Genomic DNA, 15,815 nt, shown 5'->3' on the forward strand with positions numbered 1-15,815 from the left:
ATCGCATTAACACTGTGTTCACGTAATCCGTATAGTCGTTAACACCGTTTAACAAAGTAGGTACGCTTATCTAAAAATTTGTATAATAGACCTGTATCTTATTAATACGGCACACTCGCAATTCATTGGCCCGTTAACCGACTGCTTGCTGACAGGATATTAATCGTTATAATTAATACGGTTCGTGGTCGCATCTACTCGTATACATATATCTTGAACGTCGTACGCGCGTCACAAAACGTTTACGCGGTGGCAGGTGCACACCCAAAACCTGCCCACATACTACTTTCTAAAAAAAAAATTTCGTTCGAAACAACATTGTCTTCGTTACGCTCTTTTAAAACGGTACCGCGACCGCGCCATTTCAAATTTTCAAACTTTCTTCTCGAGTTATCCTAAGCGCGGGGAGGGTACTCGCGAAGATTTATTCAATTAGCGTTCACGGTTACGTTTGTTCGTTCGCGTCACACAAGATGAGCTATCATGTCGGTTGTACTCGGTACAACCTTAACGCTATTGTAGAGATACTCATTTGCTGAATGTCTACTAATAATCGTGCTATATTGCCAGAGTTACAACAAGGTGATGTCACACGTGATGTGTATAATATTGATTAAATATGAAGTCAGATGACAATGATGATAGAAAAATTATTTCAACAAATTCAAACAATGTATTCAGTCTAATATAATGTAGTATATGTACCTTTGTTACTTATGATCATTTTTTATGAATATATTTATGGATTATAATTGTGCAGTATATTAATGTGCATACATTACATGAGCTAACATATGAGTATCGAAGATATCTATGTATACTCATTGTCTTAGAAATATGCACATATATTTTGTACATATATATATGTTCATGTGTATATGAACATATGTATATGAACATATGTATATGAACATATGTATATGAATATATGTATATGAACATATGTATATGAACATATGTATATGAACATATGTACATGAACATATGTGTATGAACATATGTATATGAACATATGTATATGAATATATGTATATGAACATATGTATGTGAACATATGTATGTGAACATATGTATATGAACATATGTATATGAACATATGTATATGAATATATGTATATGAACATATGTATATGAACATATGTACATGAACATATGTGTATGTTCATGTTTTTATTCAATTTACAGTGTGCAACTAATCCTACGAATATATAAAAACAATTGAATAAATAAACAAGATATATTTTATCTTGATTTATATTATATTAAATCATACATTGTTTGAATTTAATAAAATGCATACATTTAATCAGTGATCAGGTTCTTCCTATAAAGACCTACTGCATTTTCTAAATATAATTAAATATTATACACATGTAATTATCAAGTAGTATAAAGATCTAGCGTTAGTATATTTTAATGTGACATCACGTTGTTGCTACAGTTGGTATCATAACTCATCTTGTGACGCGAGAGTAACCGTAACGCGTCAACGAGGAGAAGCGGCAATTTCGAAAAGTTGACAATTAACCGTACGGCGTACGCGATCAACCGAGCTTCGCGTTTCTTTTCTGTCAGGTTTTCGAAAGAATTGTGCTTTTCAACGCTAACGTCGATCGACGGAGAGCGCGAAGCAATTGCTCGACGCTTTGTATCCTAATTCGAATTTCGCGCGAAACGCTTTGAACGACGCGGATGAAAATGAATCTCGTCGTAAAGGGAGACGAGATTTTCTAACGAAAGGCAAATGCTTCTCGCTAACCATTATCTCTTTTTAACTTTGTTAAAACTGTTCGAATACTTAACGGTAACACGAATCGATCATAATTAAATAACTAACAAACTGTTTTTCTTTTCTTTCTTTTTAACATTGGTTGACCATGGCCTATAGGCTTGGAGTGCTAACAATGGAATCCACCCGCCCCGTGCTAACACCTGGACTCTGGAACACAACATCCGCGTGTTTGATCTACGATCTTCGATCTTCGATCTACGATCTGCGATCGGTTCGCCAACCAGTAACCAGACGAGACAGACCACCTTCGCCACGTTCGCATCACCAGCCCTGTTCGTCAACGCGTTTATATATCCATCCTGTATCCTCTTGGTCATTTTATACCGTATCGTGTGTACAGTAGCGAGCACCGTAGGCTTCCCTAGGGAAAATATTTGGGGGAACGAGGACTCACCGATTTACTTTTCCCTGGTAAATTTTCGAATTTGCAAACTTTCGTATTTGGGTAGGACTTTTCGAAATTTGGAAATTTGACGATTTCGAGATTTAGAAATATTTGTTTTTGGGGGACTGTGGGGTTTAAGGATGTAGGGACTCAGAAGTTTGGAAATTTGAGAATTAACAGCTGGAAATTTGGATCTTTGAAAATTGAATGTTTAAGGTTTTGGGAATTTAGGAATTTGGGGAAATTGAAGAATCTCGGGAATCTAGTAAATTTAGGAACCTAGGAACATTGGGATCCAGAAAACCTAGAACTCTAGGAACATAGGAATCTAGGAATATTAGAGATCTGGGGAATTTAAGAATCTACAAATCCAGAAATTTAGGAAGCTAGGAATCTAAGAATTTAGAAATCTAGGGATCTAGGAACTTAGGAATCTAAGAATTTAGCAATCTAGGGATATAGGAACCTAGGAATCTAAAAATCTAGGGATCTAGGGACCTAGGAATCTAAGAATTTAGAAATCTATGGATCTAGGGACCCAGGAATCTAAGAATTTAGAAATCTAGAGATCTAGGGACCTGGGAATCTAAGAATTTAGAAATCTAGGGATCTAGGGACCCAGGAATCTAAGAATTTAGCAATCTAGAGATCTAGGAACCTAGGAATCTAAAAATCCAGGGATCTAAGGATCTAGGGACCTAGTAATCTAAGAATTTAGAAATCTAGGGAATTAGGGACCTAGAAATCTAAAAATCTAGAAATCTAAGAAGACAAAGAATCTACAAGTTTGATAATTACTTTAGAAAATTAGGAAATTAAGAAATTTGCAAATTTGCCTCTGAAAATTTGCAAATTACAAAAAAAGTTTGCAATAAAATTCCTTTAAAAAATTTGTGAAAATATTTCCCCATACTATTAAAGGTAAATAGCGGGAGAATTTTCCCCTTTTTATCCAAAGGAAGCCTACGTTGCTCCCGAATGTACAGTCTCGAATAAGTCGCTTCGTTTAACCGATATACCATCTTTTCTCCCGGCATCTTGCGCGTATGCCTGACCAGGTAATCCATTAATTATTCTACCTTTTTACCTTCTCGTATCAGCCGGCTCGAATTTTGCCTCTCGTATCTTGTACGGGAAACAACAATTTTTACTGTCGAGTCAGACTTTCGCGCACGGTCGAAGGTAACCACCATTTTCTCGATGATAAACGAGTAAGTAACCGATCTATGTTTAACCCGTCAAAATTGTTCGTTCCGCTTTGCTATGTAGTTTATCATCGATTTTCTGTCTGTTTTCTTTCTTTTCTCTCCGTGAAGTCTAATGGAAACCTTAGACAAACATTTTTGTATTGACAATTCTTCAGGGTTATTGATATTGTACGTAATTTGTACTAATTTCTGAACATTGGTAATTAGAAAATTATTTGTACCGATTTATCAATACTTTTGTATTTGCAGAAAATAAGTATGTAATTAATTATTTTTAAACATCAATGTGCATATAAGTTTTGTGCTAAATTCATTGTAAAAGGTCACCTTAATTGTGGGTTAAATACGCTGTATTAACAATATATGTACATTGATCTGAGTCCATTTATGTACGCAATGTCGATGACCTTGAGATGACAATATATAAATCTGAGGTTTCCACAAAGATTTTTATATTATACAAAATATATATATATATATATATGTACATACATATATGAGGAGAGGGAGAGAATAGAGAGAGATAACATTTTTTATATAAATTCGTTCTTTGCAAACTACGCTGTTTCGCATAATGATCATATCGATTTTAAAGTACTTACGTTTTTAATGAAACATTAAAATAAATGGAAGCGAGTAGAAAGGGACAAAGAAAAAAGATTTTAATATCATGTACTTTGTTTAATTAAAGAACGAATACGTTCGCGCGTAATAGGTGCAATATATAATAAAATCAAAACTTATTTCCATTTTGATTTTCGCGAGTAGAAACGAAATTACTATTAAGTCGACTCAGGAAAAAGTACGGTTTGAAAAGAATAAAAAAAAAAAATATTTTTGTTACAATCACGTTAACATTAAGCGGTTAAAGATCTTTTTTTTTTATCAACGATCGAACACCGTCCGATCTTACCCGTTGATATAAACGTAACGTAACGACGATTAATGTAATATAATATAAAATCGTAAGTTACAGGGAAACGCGTAACTTCTAACCTTCACTCGAGACTTAGAATTCTCGTTGGTTTAACGAAGAAATCACCTAAGAAGGAATATAAGAAAATCAAAATACACGAATCTACCGATTAGGCGTTAAGACCAAGTAGTTTCTCCTAACGTTCGAACAACGTTAGTTTGTTACGTAGATAGAAAGAATCTCCAGTTTTTAACAAAGATATATCTATATATATATATACATATATATTATATTATTATTATATTTTAATGTTCTATAATTTAAAAATTCTGTTATATAACGTCGTGGTGCAATCTATTTGTAAAATAATAGACTAATTGTTTATCGATTACATATTTTCAATTTGATAAAATTAAGTTTTTAGAAGATAGAGACTGAAAGTGCTCGATAGTAACCAGATTCTGAAACCGATCGTACCTTTGCAGACGGACAATCACGTCGGAAAGAATGCGCGGGTAATCGGGTCATCTGTTGGGTCCAGTCGGAATAAGTCGGGACTCCGCTGAGAAAATTCAGACACTTACAAATATACAAATTCAATGTTAAAAAGTTTCTCACATTTATAATTATCAAACTCTACAAATATCCACGTTTGTAAATTTTAAATTCACTTTACTTTCAATTTTTCTAAAACCCTTTACCCGATTGGACCCAATTCCGAATACTCGCACATCCACTTCGAAATTATATTCTAATTATGCAACGTCGTCTATCGTTTACCGTTTATACGCGAAAGTATATGGATCGATTCCATATTGGTTCATATGCATATGTTATATTTCGCGTGATTGAAATTTGCCATACGTATGTACGCGCAACGCCAACTATTTTCGCGTTCGCGTATGTTAGCGGTCCGTGCTTGTATTTTCAACAGGCACCTTTCGATTATCTGAACGCGAAGTTTAATACTTTGCGTGGATAATTTCACGATATAATTGTACCAAGAGTGATCTGAAATCTACTCGAGTTTTTAGTTTAAAGTAGCATTCGTTATATTTTGACATTATATATATATATATAGTATATATAACTCAAAGAAATATATTTTGTAGAAATATGTAGGAATAGGAAAAGTTGAAAATCGAAGGTACTTTTGTCGCGTATTTAGTGCAATAGCGTATTTAGATGTAATTCACACCAGGGATTGAAAGCTGGCACAATAACGGTTCTTAAAATAGTTTTGAATTTATTATCGCGGATAATAATGGCGGCTCTGTAGATAACGGTTCTCCACCGGTTTTCCGTTAAACCCGTGAGCGATCAATTTCGAACAAGATATACCGTCCTATATATTTACTTACACGCCATTCGTCCATTCTCGAACTTATTTAAGAATTGAAATTTCATGTAGAAATTCAAAACAGAATCAATTTAGCCTAGTCGTCAGCTTTTAGTTTTCATGTATCATGCAGGATTTTTTTATGGCTGTTCAAAAACGTTCGTTCGAATTTGCTACTCCATGGAATCGCTTTGAAACCGATGTGGTATCGTTTTCGTTTTTAACGATAAGATTCGTCGGTTACCGCCATTTTTTAACAGAAGTAGTTTCGAACGGTTATTTCTATGATCGATCAGGTTTCAATTCCTGGTTAGTACATACTTACCTACACGTATAAGTAACGGCATACGCATATATGTATTCGCATGCATGAATTAATTATAATTAAATTGTACATCGTGTTAAATTATATGTAAATGTTTCGATCTTAAAAATAACAAAAGGATACTCTTTAACGTTACACGATACCGAACATATTATATTTTAACGTTAAATAATTCTCTTTTTTTTATAATAAAAAAAAGTCTCTAAAACGTGTTCTTTTAGTATTAATCACCATTCATTAACAACGCGTTACTTTAATCATAGTTGCGTGAATCATTTTCGCGATGCCATTGTCAAGGATATTAACGAGAATTTAATTGAAAGGGAGCATGTCAATTGCTTTAATAAAACGAATGATCGTCTGGAGATTCGACGATATTAATTTCTTTAACCCACGTGTTTGTTCGGACTCGTTGTCTTCGTACCTTGAAACCAGGGACCAAAAATAATCCTATCTTTTCCTTTTTTAACCTTTTCGATTTACTATCGTGGTACTGGCAATTTAATAATACGTAACGTTGTATATGGACCATAAACATTATTTATATACTTGACAAATAATATATATTTGTTTAAACGTTATTTGAAATAATTGTTAGATTATGTAAAAATTTTTAGCAGAATATTTCAGCAATAATTTTCCTCGACAACTTGTTGCCATCGTACAGGTAATTTTTTAATTCTATGTATATAAGCCAGGTTTCCCCATCAGAAAACTGGAACAAATTTGTATTAACACGTACGAATTTATTGACTCAAGTTCATTTAAATAAAATAATTATCCTTTCATGTCAAATTATTTGTTATTTTATTTAAATGACCAGATATAAAATTATCTGAAAGTGGTTAAATTCTACGTAAAATCTTTTCTATGTATTTCTAAAATAAAAATAATAAACAAGTTGTAATAATTTATTATTTCAAATTGCTTTATTTTATTCCAAATAAAATATGCCCACATATGGACAAGCGTAACAAAACGTTAAGGATATCCTTGAAATCTATATCTATGAACTATGTACACGAGCGAGATTAAAAAAATACAATCTATAAATATGTATACAAATTATATTATAAATATTTATAAAGTTTCCGAGTTATGCAACATGTAGTTCGAAAGAAATAAGCGTATTACGATTTCGGTAAGCGATATAAACCACCGGAAAACAGTAACTGATGTTCTCGAACTTTTCTATCGAGGAACTGTCTCAATTCCGGTAGTCCACATTCCATTGCACCTGGACCTTGAGAAGCAAACATTTTTAACATTTGATGAATCCTTTCCAAAGGCATAGAGTCTAGATTGGTCAACATGCCAACGATGTAAGACCAAAACACTTGTAACTCTTCTTCTCTCTGATCGCTCGCGGACGCCATTGCGCTCTCGATTTCTTCCTCTTCCACGATATCCGCTAGAGATCGGTTTTTCGTCGAGCTTTCCTCTTGCAACGCGTAAACGTCGTTAGATACTTCTTTCAGAAGACCTTGCGAGACCCAAAAGGTTATTTTTCTTCTTAACACGGTTGCTGGGGCGTGCATCACTTCCGCCAGTTCTTCCAAAGTCCATTCCTCTGCAAAAATTTTAGAACAACGTTTACTAACTTAAATATAAATTATAACAAGATTCATGGAAATGTTCCTTACTTTTATCTTGAAAGTGTAAGATGATCGTAGCGTGTATCGGCGTTACGTTTATATTTAATTTTCGATCCTTTAACTCGATTTCTAACGTGACATTTCCAAGATGGGGTTTCCAACAGAGCGTTCTGTTCCCTTTCAAAGTTTCAAACGCCTTCACATATTTATTCAATTGATTCTGTACAATTTTTGGTAGTTCCAGTTTCCAGTTCTCTTTGAACGGTGGCCAAAATTGTGCCGATAATATTAACGCGGATGTAGGGAACCGCTCTTTCTCTAATATGTAATTCGTGTCCGACTGTATATGACCGTCTATTCTTTTCGAATCGTAGACATCTTTCAACATAACCTCACAATAATGAAGTTGATTTTCCCCGAAGCGTCTTTTCAGTAATTCCAAGTGGCGGATTTCTCGCTCAGTGTGATAATTTAATTGGGATAGTAATCTGTCCGCCAACAACGTACGATACTCGTTTACGAACAGATCTTGGCTGCCATATATGTTTACCAACATCGAGATTATATCTGACATTCTGCGCTGCGCTGATTTTGCTGTAAAACCCAATGCGTTACCAAATCGTTTAATACGATTAGTGAGATTATATTTTCTTGAACGTACCAGGATCAGCGTCAACGGGATCCGGCATCCATTTATCCCAATCTTCATTCTCTTCATCGCCGGAACCGTCGTCTAGTTGTATAGATTCTCCTTTAACTAATTCATCTGCTAGATCGCTAGGAGAATCATCGAGTAAGTCGCTTACCACGCAGCGTACGGTATCTTCTCTGCTTCTTAAATAAATCCTGCGTAAAAGAAGATAAACAAATATATTTCCTATACGTTTCATAAGTTCCAGATTCTTCTATGTAATCTTAATACTGATTAAATCAATGCAAATGTTGTTACTTATTTCTATTACAAAGCGGTGGAAATATGATTGTAACGTTACTATTACTTAATAGGTTCCGTAATCGTCTCAAGAAGAACTCCCGTTGGATCCAATTGCCTCAACGCCCTTATAGCGGCAATGTAAGCCGTTATGATATCCGGTGTATTTACACCTGGATGCAACAGTCTTGATTTCAGAGCTTCTTGTAAATTTTCTATTAGGAATTTTCTTAAATCAGTTCGTTGCAGGCAAACGCGTAAGTCATCCACCGCAGGTTGAGAATCGGGATACTCTGCACATACAAAAAATTACGTACAATGATGTTAAAAGAATAAATATTAGAAACATTTAAAAAAATACCTATTATGATATCGAAGAGTTGTTCAATTCTGAATCTCGTATACGTCTCGTATAAAAAGTGAGACAATTTCTGTTTGAACTTATTTATAGCGTTACGAGTTTGATCATTCAATGATACAATTTTTGAAGAACCACCAGAGTATATCCTGATCAACCAATTCATAACAACCGTTTCAAGCCACTGGAAAGTTCACGTTTTCTCATCAGTTATTTTATATTCAGTAAACAACTTTCGTTGTTCAAATTTATGTTACGTCGTGAAATAAGATATTACATTTTCCAACGATGCTATTTGCGATACGTCAAACGTTTTGTCGCATGATCGATATACGTGATTTTTTATACGTATGTGTATCAACGACGTGAGGACGTTACCAACTATCCTTTCCAATAATTCTAGCTCTATTAACTTTCTGTTAGTTTCATGAAACATGAATACTATCATTTGGCATTGGCATTTTTCTAGTTTTTGTAAACAGCCCATGCATCGAAGAGAATCACCATCAGGATTGGCTACTATAAAATATGTGATGTTAATAATAATGATTATAATAAAGAATACATTATACATCATATAATGTGATTGCTACTGAAAATTGTACATGAAATTTTCAATGTATAAATTTACCATGTGTTGAGTTATCTGCACTACAGAACACATTGAATGAAATCTTATAAAATTGTTCTACAACATGCTCATAGCGCAAAGGCAATTGACTCAGTAGCGTAGATCTGACTATTGCCTTAAACTGATTTAATATATCAGTACCATTCAAGTTTCTAATGCCTTCACTTTGTATCAAATATTCCAGTTTTTTTAATAGTGGCAGAAATTCTGTTAAGCTAACATATAATCCATCCACTGCATTCTTAAAATGTTCAAAACCTTGTTGTCCATCTAAGGTATTTACAAAGTGTTTCCAAAATGTGGGAGCCACATTCTGTCTTATGTATCGTTGTATATGATAAATAACTACGTCCTTGACAAAGTCTGTTAATCCAAGAGACTTTATTTCATTGATTATTTTATTGAATTCTTCATCTGTACATTCATTTTGAATCTGAAGAAAAATAGTATTAGGTTATATTAGGCTATAAGAGTAAAATAAAAGTATCTTGTAGATCTAATAAATCTAGTTATTAAAGCTATAATATGAAGGCAACAGAAAAGCATAGGTATGTGCATGTAAGAGTATTAAATAAAAAAATAATATATCAACAAATACATGTAATCTAACCTGTTCGTATAAAATAGGAAATGCATACTGTATCCGTGGAAAGATATCATTTTCGCTGTCCGGTTTAGCCATATTATTCCAAAGAATCTTTTAAATAATTGCAGTATTTAATTGTTCCAATTATATAAGTATATAATTATAAAATTATAATCACTCGACAAAGTTGACTATACCACTTGTCAAACGTTTAAAAGATTGAAAGATAAATTGCTCATCAAAGGAAACAATTAATAAAAAGAACTTCACGCATAGAAGTTTTCAGTATTTGTTGGTAAATGTTTCATTGAAACATTTTCTCTTTATAACATCTGTTATTTTGATACTTGTTCTTACAGAGATAAGTTATACATTTAAAATTTGTGCAATGCAGCTAACTTCAGTAAGTTTCTTTGCCTATTTCTGAATAAGGAGTCGTGTAAGTAAATCTACGCCTATGGCATGGCGGCCATGGAGGCTCCGTCGTTTGACGTTCAAAGAGCAGAAAGGTTAGGTTGGACATAGTTGCTGTCAGCGTAATGTTTCCTTCGCTGATTTCTGCTATTTTGAGGTCAACGTATTCGTACAAATGCTTGAAGAATATCGTCAGGAATATATAGTTTAACGCTTTACAGTGGCCAAGCTGAAATTAAAGGAGAATACCTATCCTCTAAAGTTTACTCTTAGGTCAGTCATTGATGCAACCGATTAATTTTATTCGATCGAACTCGTTAAATTATCATAGTGTTTCTATTCGCGTTATAGCCTAAAGTAGCAACTAAGAAAATATCAGGATATGGTTCAACAATACCAATCACCCGTCAGGGTGTACAAACATCCTTTTCCGCTCGTGATGATGGTATGTTTGCTTTCCTCGAATCAAATTATTTATCGTACCTGGTTTTACTTTGTTTAATTTTATTCGAACGTTCGTGTTGACCGATATAGTTTTTAAAAATTTTATTTCTTATATTATTTTACAGGCATACGAGCGTAGATTTCCAACGTGCTCACAAATCCCTGTTTTAGTTGGTTGCGAGATAGTTTCGGACGAAGAGTGTAAAAATGGTACATTTAGAATAACGGAACGACGATGTAAATTAAACGTCGATGCTCCATATATTTTAAAAAAGGCGTGTACACATTTAATTGATTACTATTTTGAGAATTTGGCAGAAAATATTACACTTACAGTACCAAAAAATAGTTGTACGATTTCAAGTTATTTTGTACTTATTTTCTGTTAAAGTTTTGTTTGTTCAAATAGCTATAAATTTGATTATCTTGTGTTCTCCTTCTCCTTTTATATCGATATGCAAATTTATATAACATATGTATATGAATGGACCCGTATTATTTTTCTTCTTTCTTACAGATAATTGGGGTCGATTATGTATATTTTATTCAGAGGAACATTTTAGATAGAAGGAACAGTGTGCTAGAAATTGAAGCGTACAATGAAAGCTTTTCATCCAGAGTAACAGTGATTGAAAAATGTAGATATTTTGTAAGTATCTGATTCAATTTGTATCTGTATTCTTTCTTCAATGTGACCTCATATGTACATATGTATTCTGCAGATATTAATCATATAAGGAAATACATATTCAGTAATTATACTTACATAACTATGCATTCATTCATAACTGCAAGAAGAGATTATTGTGCAAGATCATTTGATTCATGCATCATACAGAAATACTAAATAAAAATAGTGTACACATAAAGTCTTTAATAAATATATGATACTTATAGGTTCATCCTCAGAATCCAGAGTGGACCTGTTTTGAACAAACTGCAAGTTTAGATATCAGAAACTTTTTTGGCTTTGAAAATTCAATGGAAAAATTAGCGATGAAACAATATGCTCAAAACATAGCAAAGGTACATTTCGAAAAGCGTGGTAGTTTCTTTATCTGTTACCTTATTTCTAAATCATAGAGGTAATATTTTCAATGAAACACACAGGGTAAAGAAATAATTGAATATTTCATAAATAAGTTAAAAGAGGAAGGTATCGTTTATGTATCTCCGTGGAAAGATCCTAATGAAACATCATTTACGAAGGATACAGGGTAAGTTTAAAATTACAAAGTTGAAAAATTAAACGATCGTTTAACCATCGGGTACGTAGATATGTTTTCTTAACAAGAGTATACTAGCCACAGCGATTGTACATTAATTGTATATTATACACTTTTCAATTATTACTTAGAAATGCTGATGAGGAAAGTCAGGAAAATCTGAGCCTAAAAGAGCCTTACACCTATTCAGATTTGCAAAATAAAGGTATGGCATAGATAGCCCATTTAATAAATTAGTAGCTGAACAAATAATTTTTATTTCTCTTTAAACTTGAAACTGTTTTATATTTTAGAAATGCAGTTGTCGTCGGATTACATAGAGAGATACTTGGGAAAGTTAAACATGATACAAGAGAGTAAACTTATACAACTGCGTCAAAGTATGAAAGAATTAAGGGGAAGTTCGGTACCTAGTGACGCGACTCTCTTGCGATTTCTCAGAGCTACAGAATTTTCTGTTGATAAAGCGAAAGAAATGTTAACGCAGGCGTTACATTGGCGGAAGAAACACCAAATCGATAGACTGCTGGAAGAGTACCAAGTTCCGCAAGTGGTAAAAGATTATTTTCCTGGTGGCTGGCATCATTTTGATAAAGGTACAAATATTTTTTTATGTTCTTTAGAAATAATTGTATACCTAAGAAGCTGTATACATTAAGATACAACCTCGTTTCTAGATGGTCGACCTTTATATATTTTGAAAATGGGTCAAATGGATGTGAAAGGATTATTAAAATCCATCGGAGAAGATGATTTATTAATGTTGGTAAGGTCTTATAAAATTATATTAAAGTAACATCTTTAATAAATAATTTGAAAGTATGAAATTCACCATTGTCACTGGCACAGGCGTTACACATATGCGAGGAAGGCCTTCTATTAATGGAAGAAGCAACTACCGTTTCAGGTCATCCGGTATCACAATGGACTTTGTTAATAGATCTGGAGGGTTTGAACATGCGTCACTTGTGGAGACCCGGTATAAAGGTACAACTTAGTGCTTTCTAACATCGATTATACCGTAAACCCACATTTCCTCTTTCCTTTATAATTATGATAAATGAATGTTTGCAGGCTTTATTACGAATCATTGAAATCGTCGAAATTAATTACCCAGAAACAATGGGTAGAGTACTTGTTACACGAGCACCCAGATGTTTTCCTATTTTATGGACACTTATTAGCACTTTCATAAGTAAGTATATTAGTTCTTTTATTACAACCAGTGCGATAATAACCATAAAATTTTCCTTCACAGATGAAAACACGAGGAAGAAATTCATGTTTTACTGTGGCACCAGTTATCAAGAGCAAGGCGCTGGAGGTATCGACGAATACATCGACCCTGAATTCATTCCGGACTTTCTTGGAGGATCATCCGAGGTAAAATTAATAATACTTTACTCCATGATAACGTGACTTGTGGCACCATCGAAAGACGCGCGTACTTTCAAGATAACAACTTCTTTTATAGTCTCAAGCCGCGAAGAATAATCCTTGCACCGTTAATTATTTAAGTTAATATTTTATAGTACGTAACCTCGTAAAATTACCTAACCTTATTCTTCGAAATAATATATTTTAACTAATAGGACAGTATGTGCGAGATTTATGGTATGGTACCTCGAAGATTTTATATTTTCGACGCAACAACTAATAACGTAAGAACTTTTATATCTTTAGTTTGTACGTTGAAAGGTGTAGTGATACCTTATGTTGTTTTCCGTTTCCATTTGCTTTTTTTTTCTTTTAAGGGTATGCAAGCATCTGAATTGATTTTTGGGATATCCAAGAATAATTCAGACTTAGGCGTATACCTTTAATAATATTTTATTTGTCATTGTCATTTAGCATTTTACAATTTGATAATTGTTTAAATTAAAAGCAATGAAAGAACACGAACATACAAAATAACGCACAATATCTGTATGTTAGAACATAGACTAACACAAGTTTCAAAAAGATCTTCCGTAATTCGCAATGTGTGTCACGTTCGCGCATTTATATTTCAAGTAAGTACAAACACAAGTGAGATAATTGGATGTTAAAAAATTCATTGTGACGTCCAAAAAACACCATTCAATTTCTTGTACCACAAAGATGAAGTCACAGATTGCAAAATGGTAAAGGACCAACTTGTAAAACCATTTTGAGGTATCCTGTATTTTGGTGTTGACAGCAGTAGAGTATATTTTTCTTGTACAATGCCAACCACATGAAATACTTACGCATAGCAATTTTAAGATATACATTATAATGCATGCTTGACAATTCACAGCGATAGAGCCGCCGCTAGGGTTTGCAATAGCAATTGGTAATTTGAAAATGCATAACTTTGTAATTTTCAAGATTTGTAAATTAAAATATTTCTAAAGTCGGTAGCTTGAAGGTTGGGGTCCTCCCCAAATACCGACGCTAACGGCGGTATTGCATAGCAAATCATTTGATCCGGTCACTTATATTCAATTCTATTCAACTGATAGAAGTTATTCTTTATTAATAGACTTGCACTGCCGATGGAGGAATCGTCCCAAAGCAACTGTACAACTTGGACTTGGAAATTACGTCCACCGAAGAAGGACACAGTTTATATCACACCATTACCTTGAGCCGTGGACAAATCCATCGTGTGATAATACATTCTAATGACCCAGGAGCAGTTCTAACGTGGGATTTTGACGTGATACGTCATAATATTACGTTCACTGTTCTGTATCAGGCCAGTCCAGATAATAAACCTTCATCCTCAGGTATGGTATTATCAAGCTTTATTAAATATTGTTAATTTATAAAAGAATAAGTAAATGATAAATATATATCTTATCCTATAGATAAGGAACCAGAGGTAACAGAAACGGAAGAAATAAAAGGACCTTTCGTTAAAGTTGAACCCACTATTACTTGTCATGATGGTGAAAGTATCCAGGTGAAAGATTTATTTTATTTCCAACGTATACATAATACTTTATCTACTAAAAATTCCCAACGTTCTAATCTTGCATTCCATCAATACAGGGTTCTCACATAATGCAACAAGCAGGTACATATGTATTGCAGTGGCATAATCAAGATGATCAGGTAGAATTTCTTCCATCCATCAGTAGTCACAAAGCACAACTCATGTACTTCTACGAAACGTTACCTTCAATCCACTACAGGTATATTGTATACAATAAATGAATCTTTATACACGATCATAATTATCTACGACCATTATATTTTCCAGAGGATCTATGATGAGCTTGCAATCCGGTATAAGTACAAAGTCAGAAGCGACTTCTTCGTTTTTGTCCAGATGACGCGCAAGTACCGCGTCCTAACGCGTTAATCGATCGTTAAAATTGCTAAGCATAAAGAAATAGAGGAACGTTATTTTTCATAAATGATTGATCAATCAATTAATTTTTGTAGAATATCTTCCACCACAGTAATTTTATACGATTTTAAGTTCTCAAAGGATTATTTTTAAAACTGTACATTTGCAATAAGAGCATCACGTTCAAAGATGTAAGTAGAAAGCACGAAATTTTAATTGTAAAAAATACGTTGAATAAATAAAAACTAACTTTATTAAATATCTGTGTATTTTATATTCTGAAGTGGGGTAAGACTGAGGGAAACTGAGGAGTACCGTTATGTTGGGATTTTGGGAATATTTTGTAAAG

General features: G+C 33.5%; 3 protein-coding genes across 4 annotated transcripts in view; 2 read left to right on the top strand and 1 right to left on the bottom strand.

Moving 5' to 3' along the window:
- Positions 1–6,355, top strand: part of how (protein held out wings) — a 37,833-nt gene extending 31,478 nt beyond the window's left edge. For both annotated transcript variants that reach the window (XR_013038459.1, XM_012287713.2), the window contains exon 8: positions 1,889–6,355. The gene's annotated coding sequence lies outside the window, so the exon portion shown is untranslated. The remainder of the gene's footprint in view (positions 1–1,888) is intronic.
- A 520-nt stretch (positions 6,356–6,875) lies between these two features.
- On the bottom strand, positions 6,876–10,366 carry morula (anaphase promoting complex subunit morula). Its single transcript, XM_012287711.2, has 8 exons — positions 10,091–10,366; positions 9,481–9,913; positions 9,127–9,368; positions 8,853–9,033; positions 8,559–8,784; positions 8,222–8,406; positions 7,609–8,154; positions 6,876–7,535 (listed from the first exon to the last, which is right to left on the bottom strand). The coding sequence occupies exons 1-8, from the start codon at positions 10,160–10,162 to the stop codon at positions 7,096–7,098; spliced, it is 2,325 nt and encodes a 774-aa protein (XP_012143101.1). The 5' UTR covers positions 10,163–10,366; the 3' UTR covers positions 6,876–7,095.
- Positions 10,367–10,545: 179 nt separating this feature from the next.
- On the top strand, positions 10,546–15,725 carry retm (real-time). The gene is made up of 17 exons (XM_076532778.1): positions 10,546–10,753; positions 10,832–10,925; positions 11,050–11,199; positions 11,442–11,573; positions 11,822–11,950; positions 12,035–12,141; positions 12,282–12,355; positions 12,444–12,746; positions 12,828–12,916; positions 13,000–13,137; positions 13,225–13,345; positions 13,409–13,533; positions 13,743–13,811; positions 14,654–14,900; positions 14,982–15,076; positions 15,166–15,308; positions 15,377–15,725. The coding sequence occupies exons 2-17, from the start codon at positions 10,863–10,865 to the stop codon at positions 15,447–15,449; spliced, it is 2,058 nt and encodes a 685-aa protein (XP_076388893.1). The 5' UTR covers positions 10,546–10,753; positions 10,832–10,862; the 3' UTR covers positions 15,450–15,725.
- The last annotated feature ends 90 nt before the right edge of the window (positions 15,726–15,815 follow it).

The sequence above is a fragment of the Megachile rotundata genome, chromosome 6 (genome assembly GCF_050947335.1).
Source record: "Megachile rotundata isolate GNS110a chromosome 6, iyMegRotu1, whole genome shotgun sequence".
In the NCBI taxonomy this organism is placed as follows: domain Eukaryota; kingdom Metazoa; phylum Arthropoda; class Insecta; order Hymenoptera; family Megachilidae; genus Megachile; species Megachile rotundata.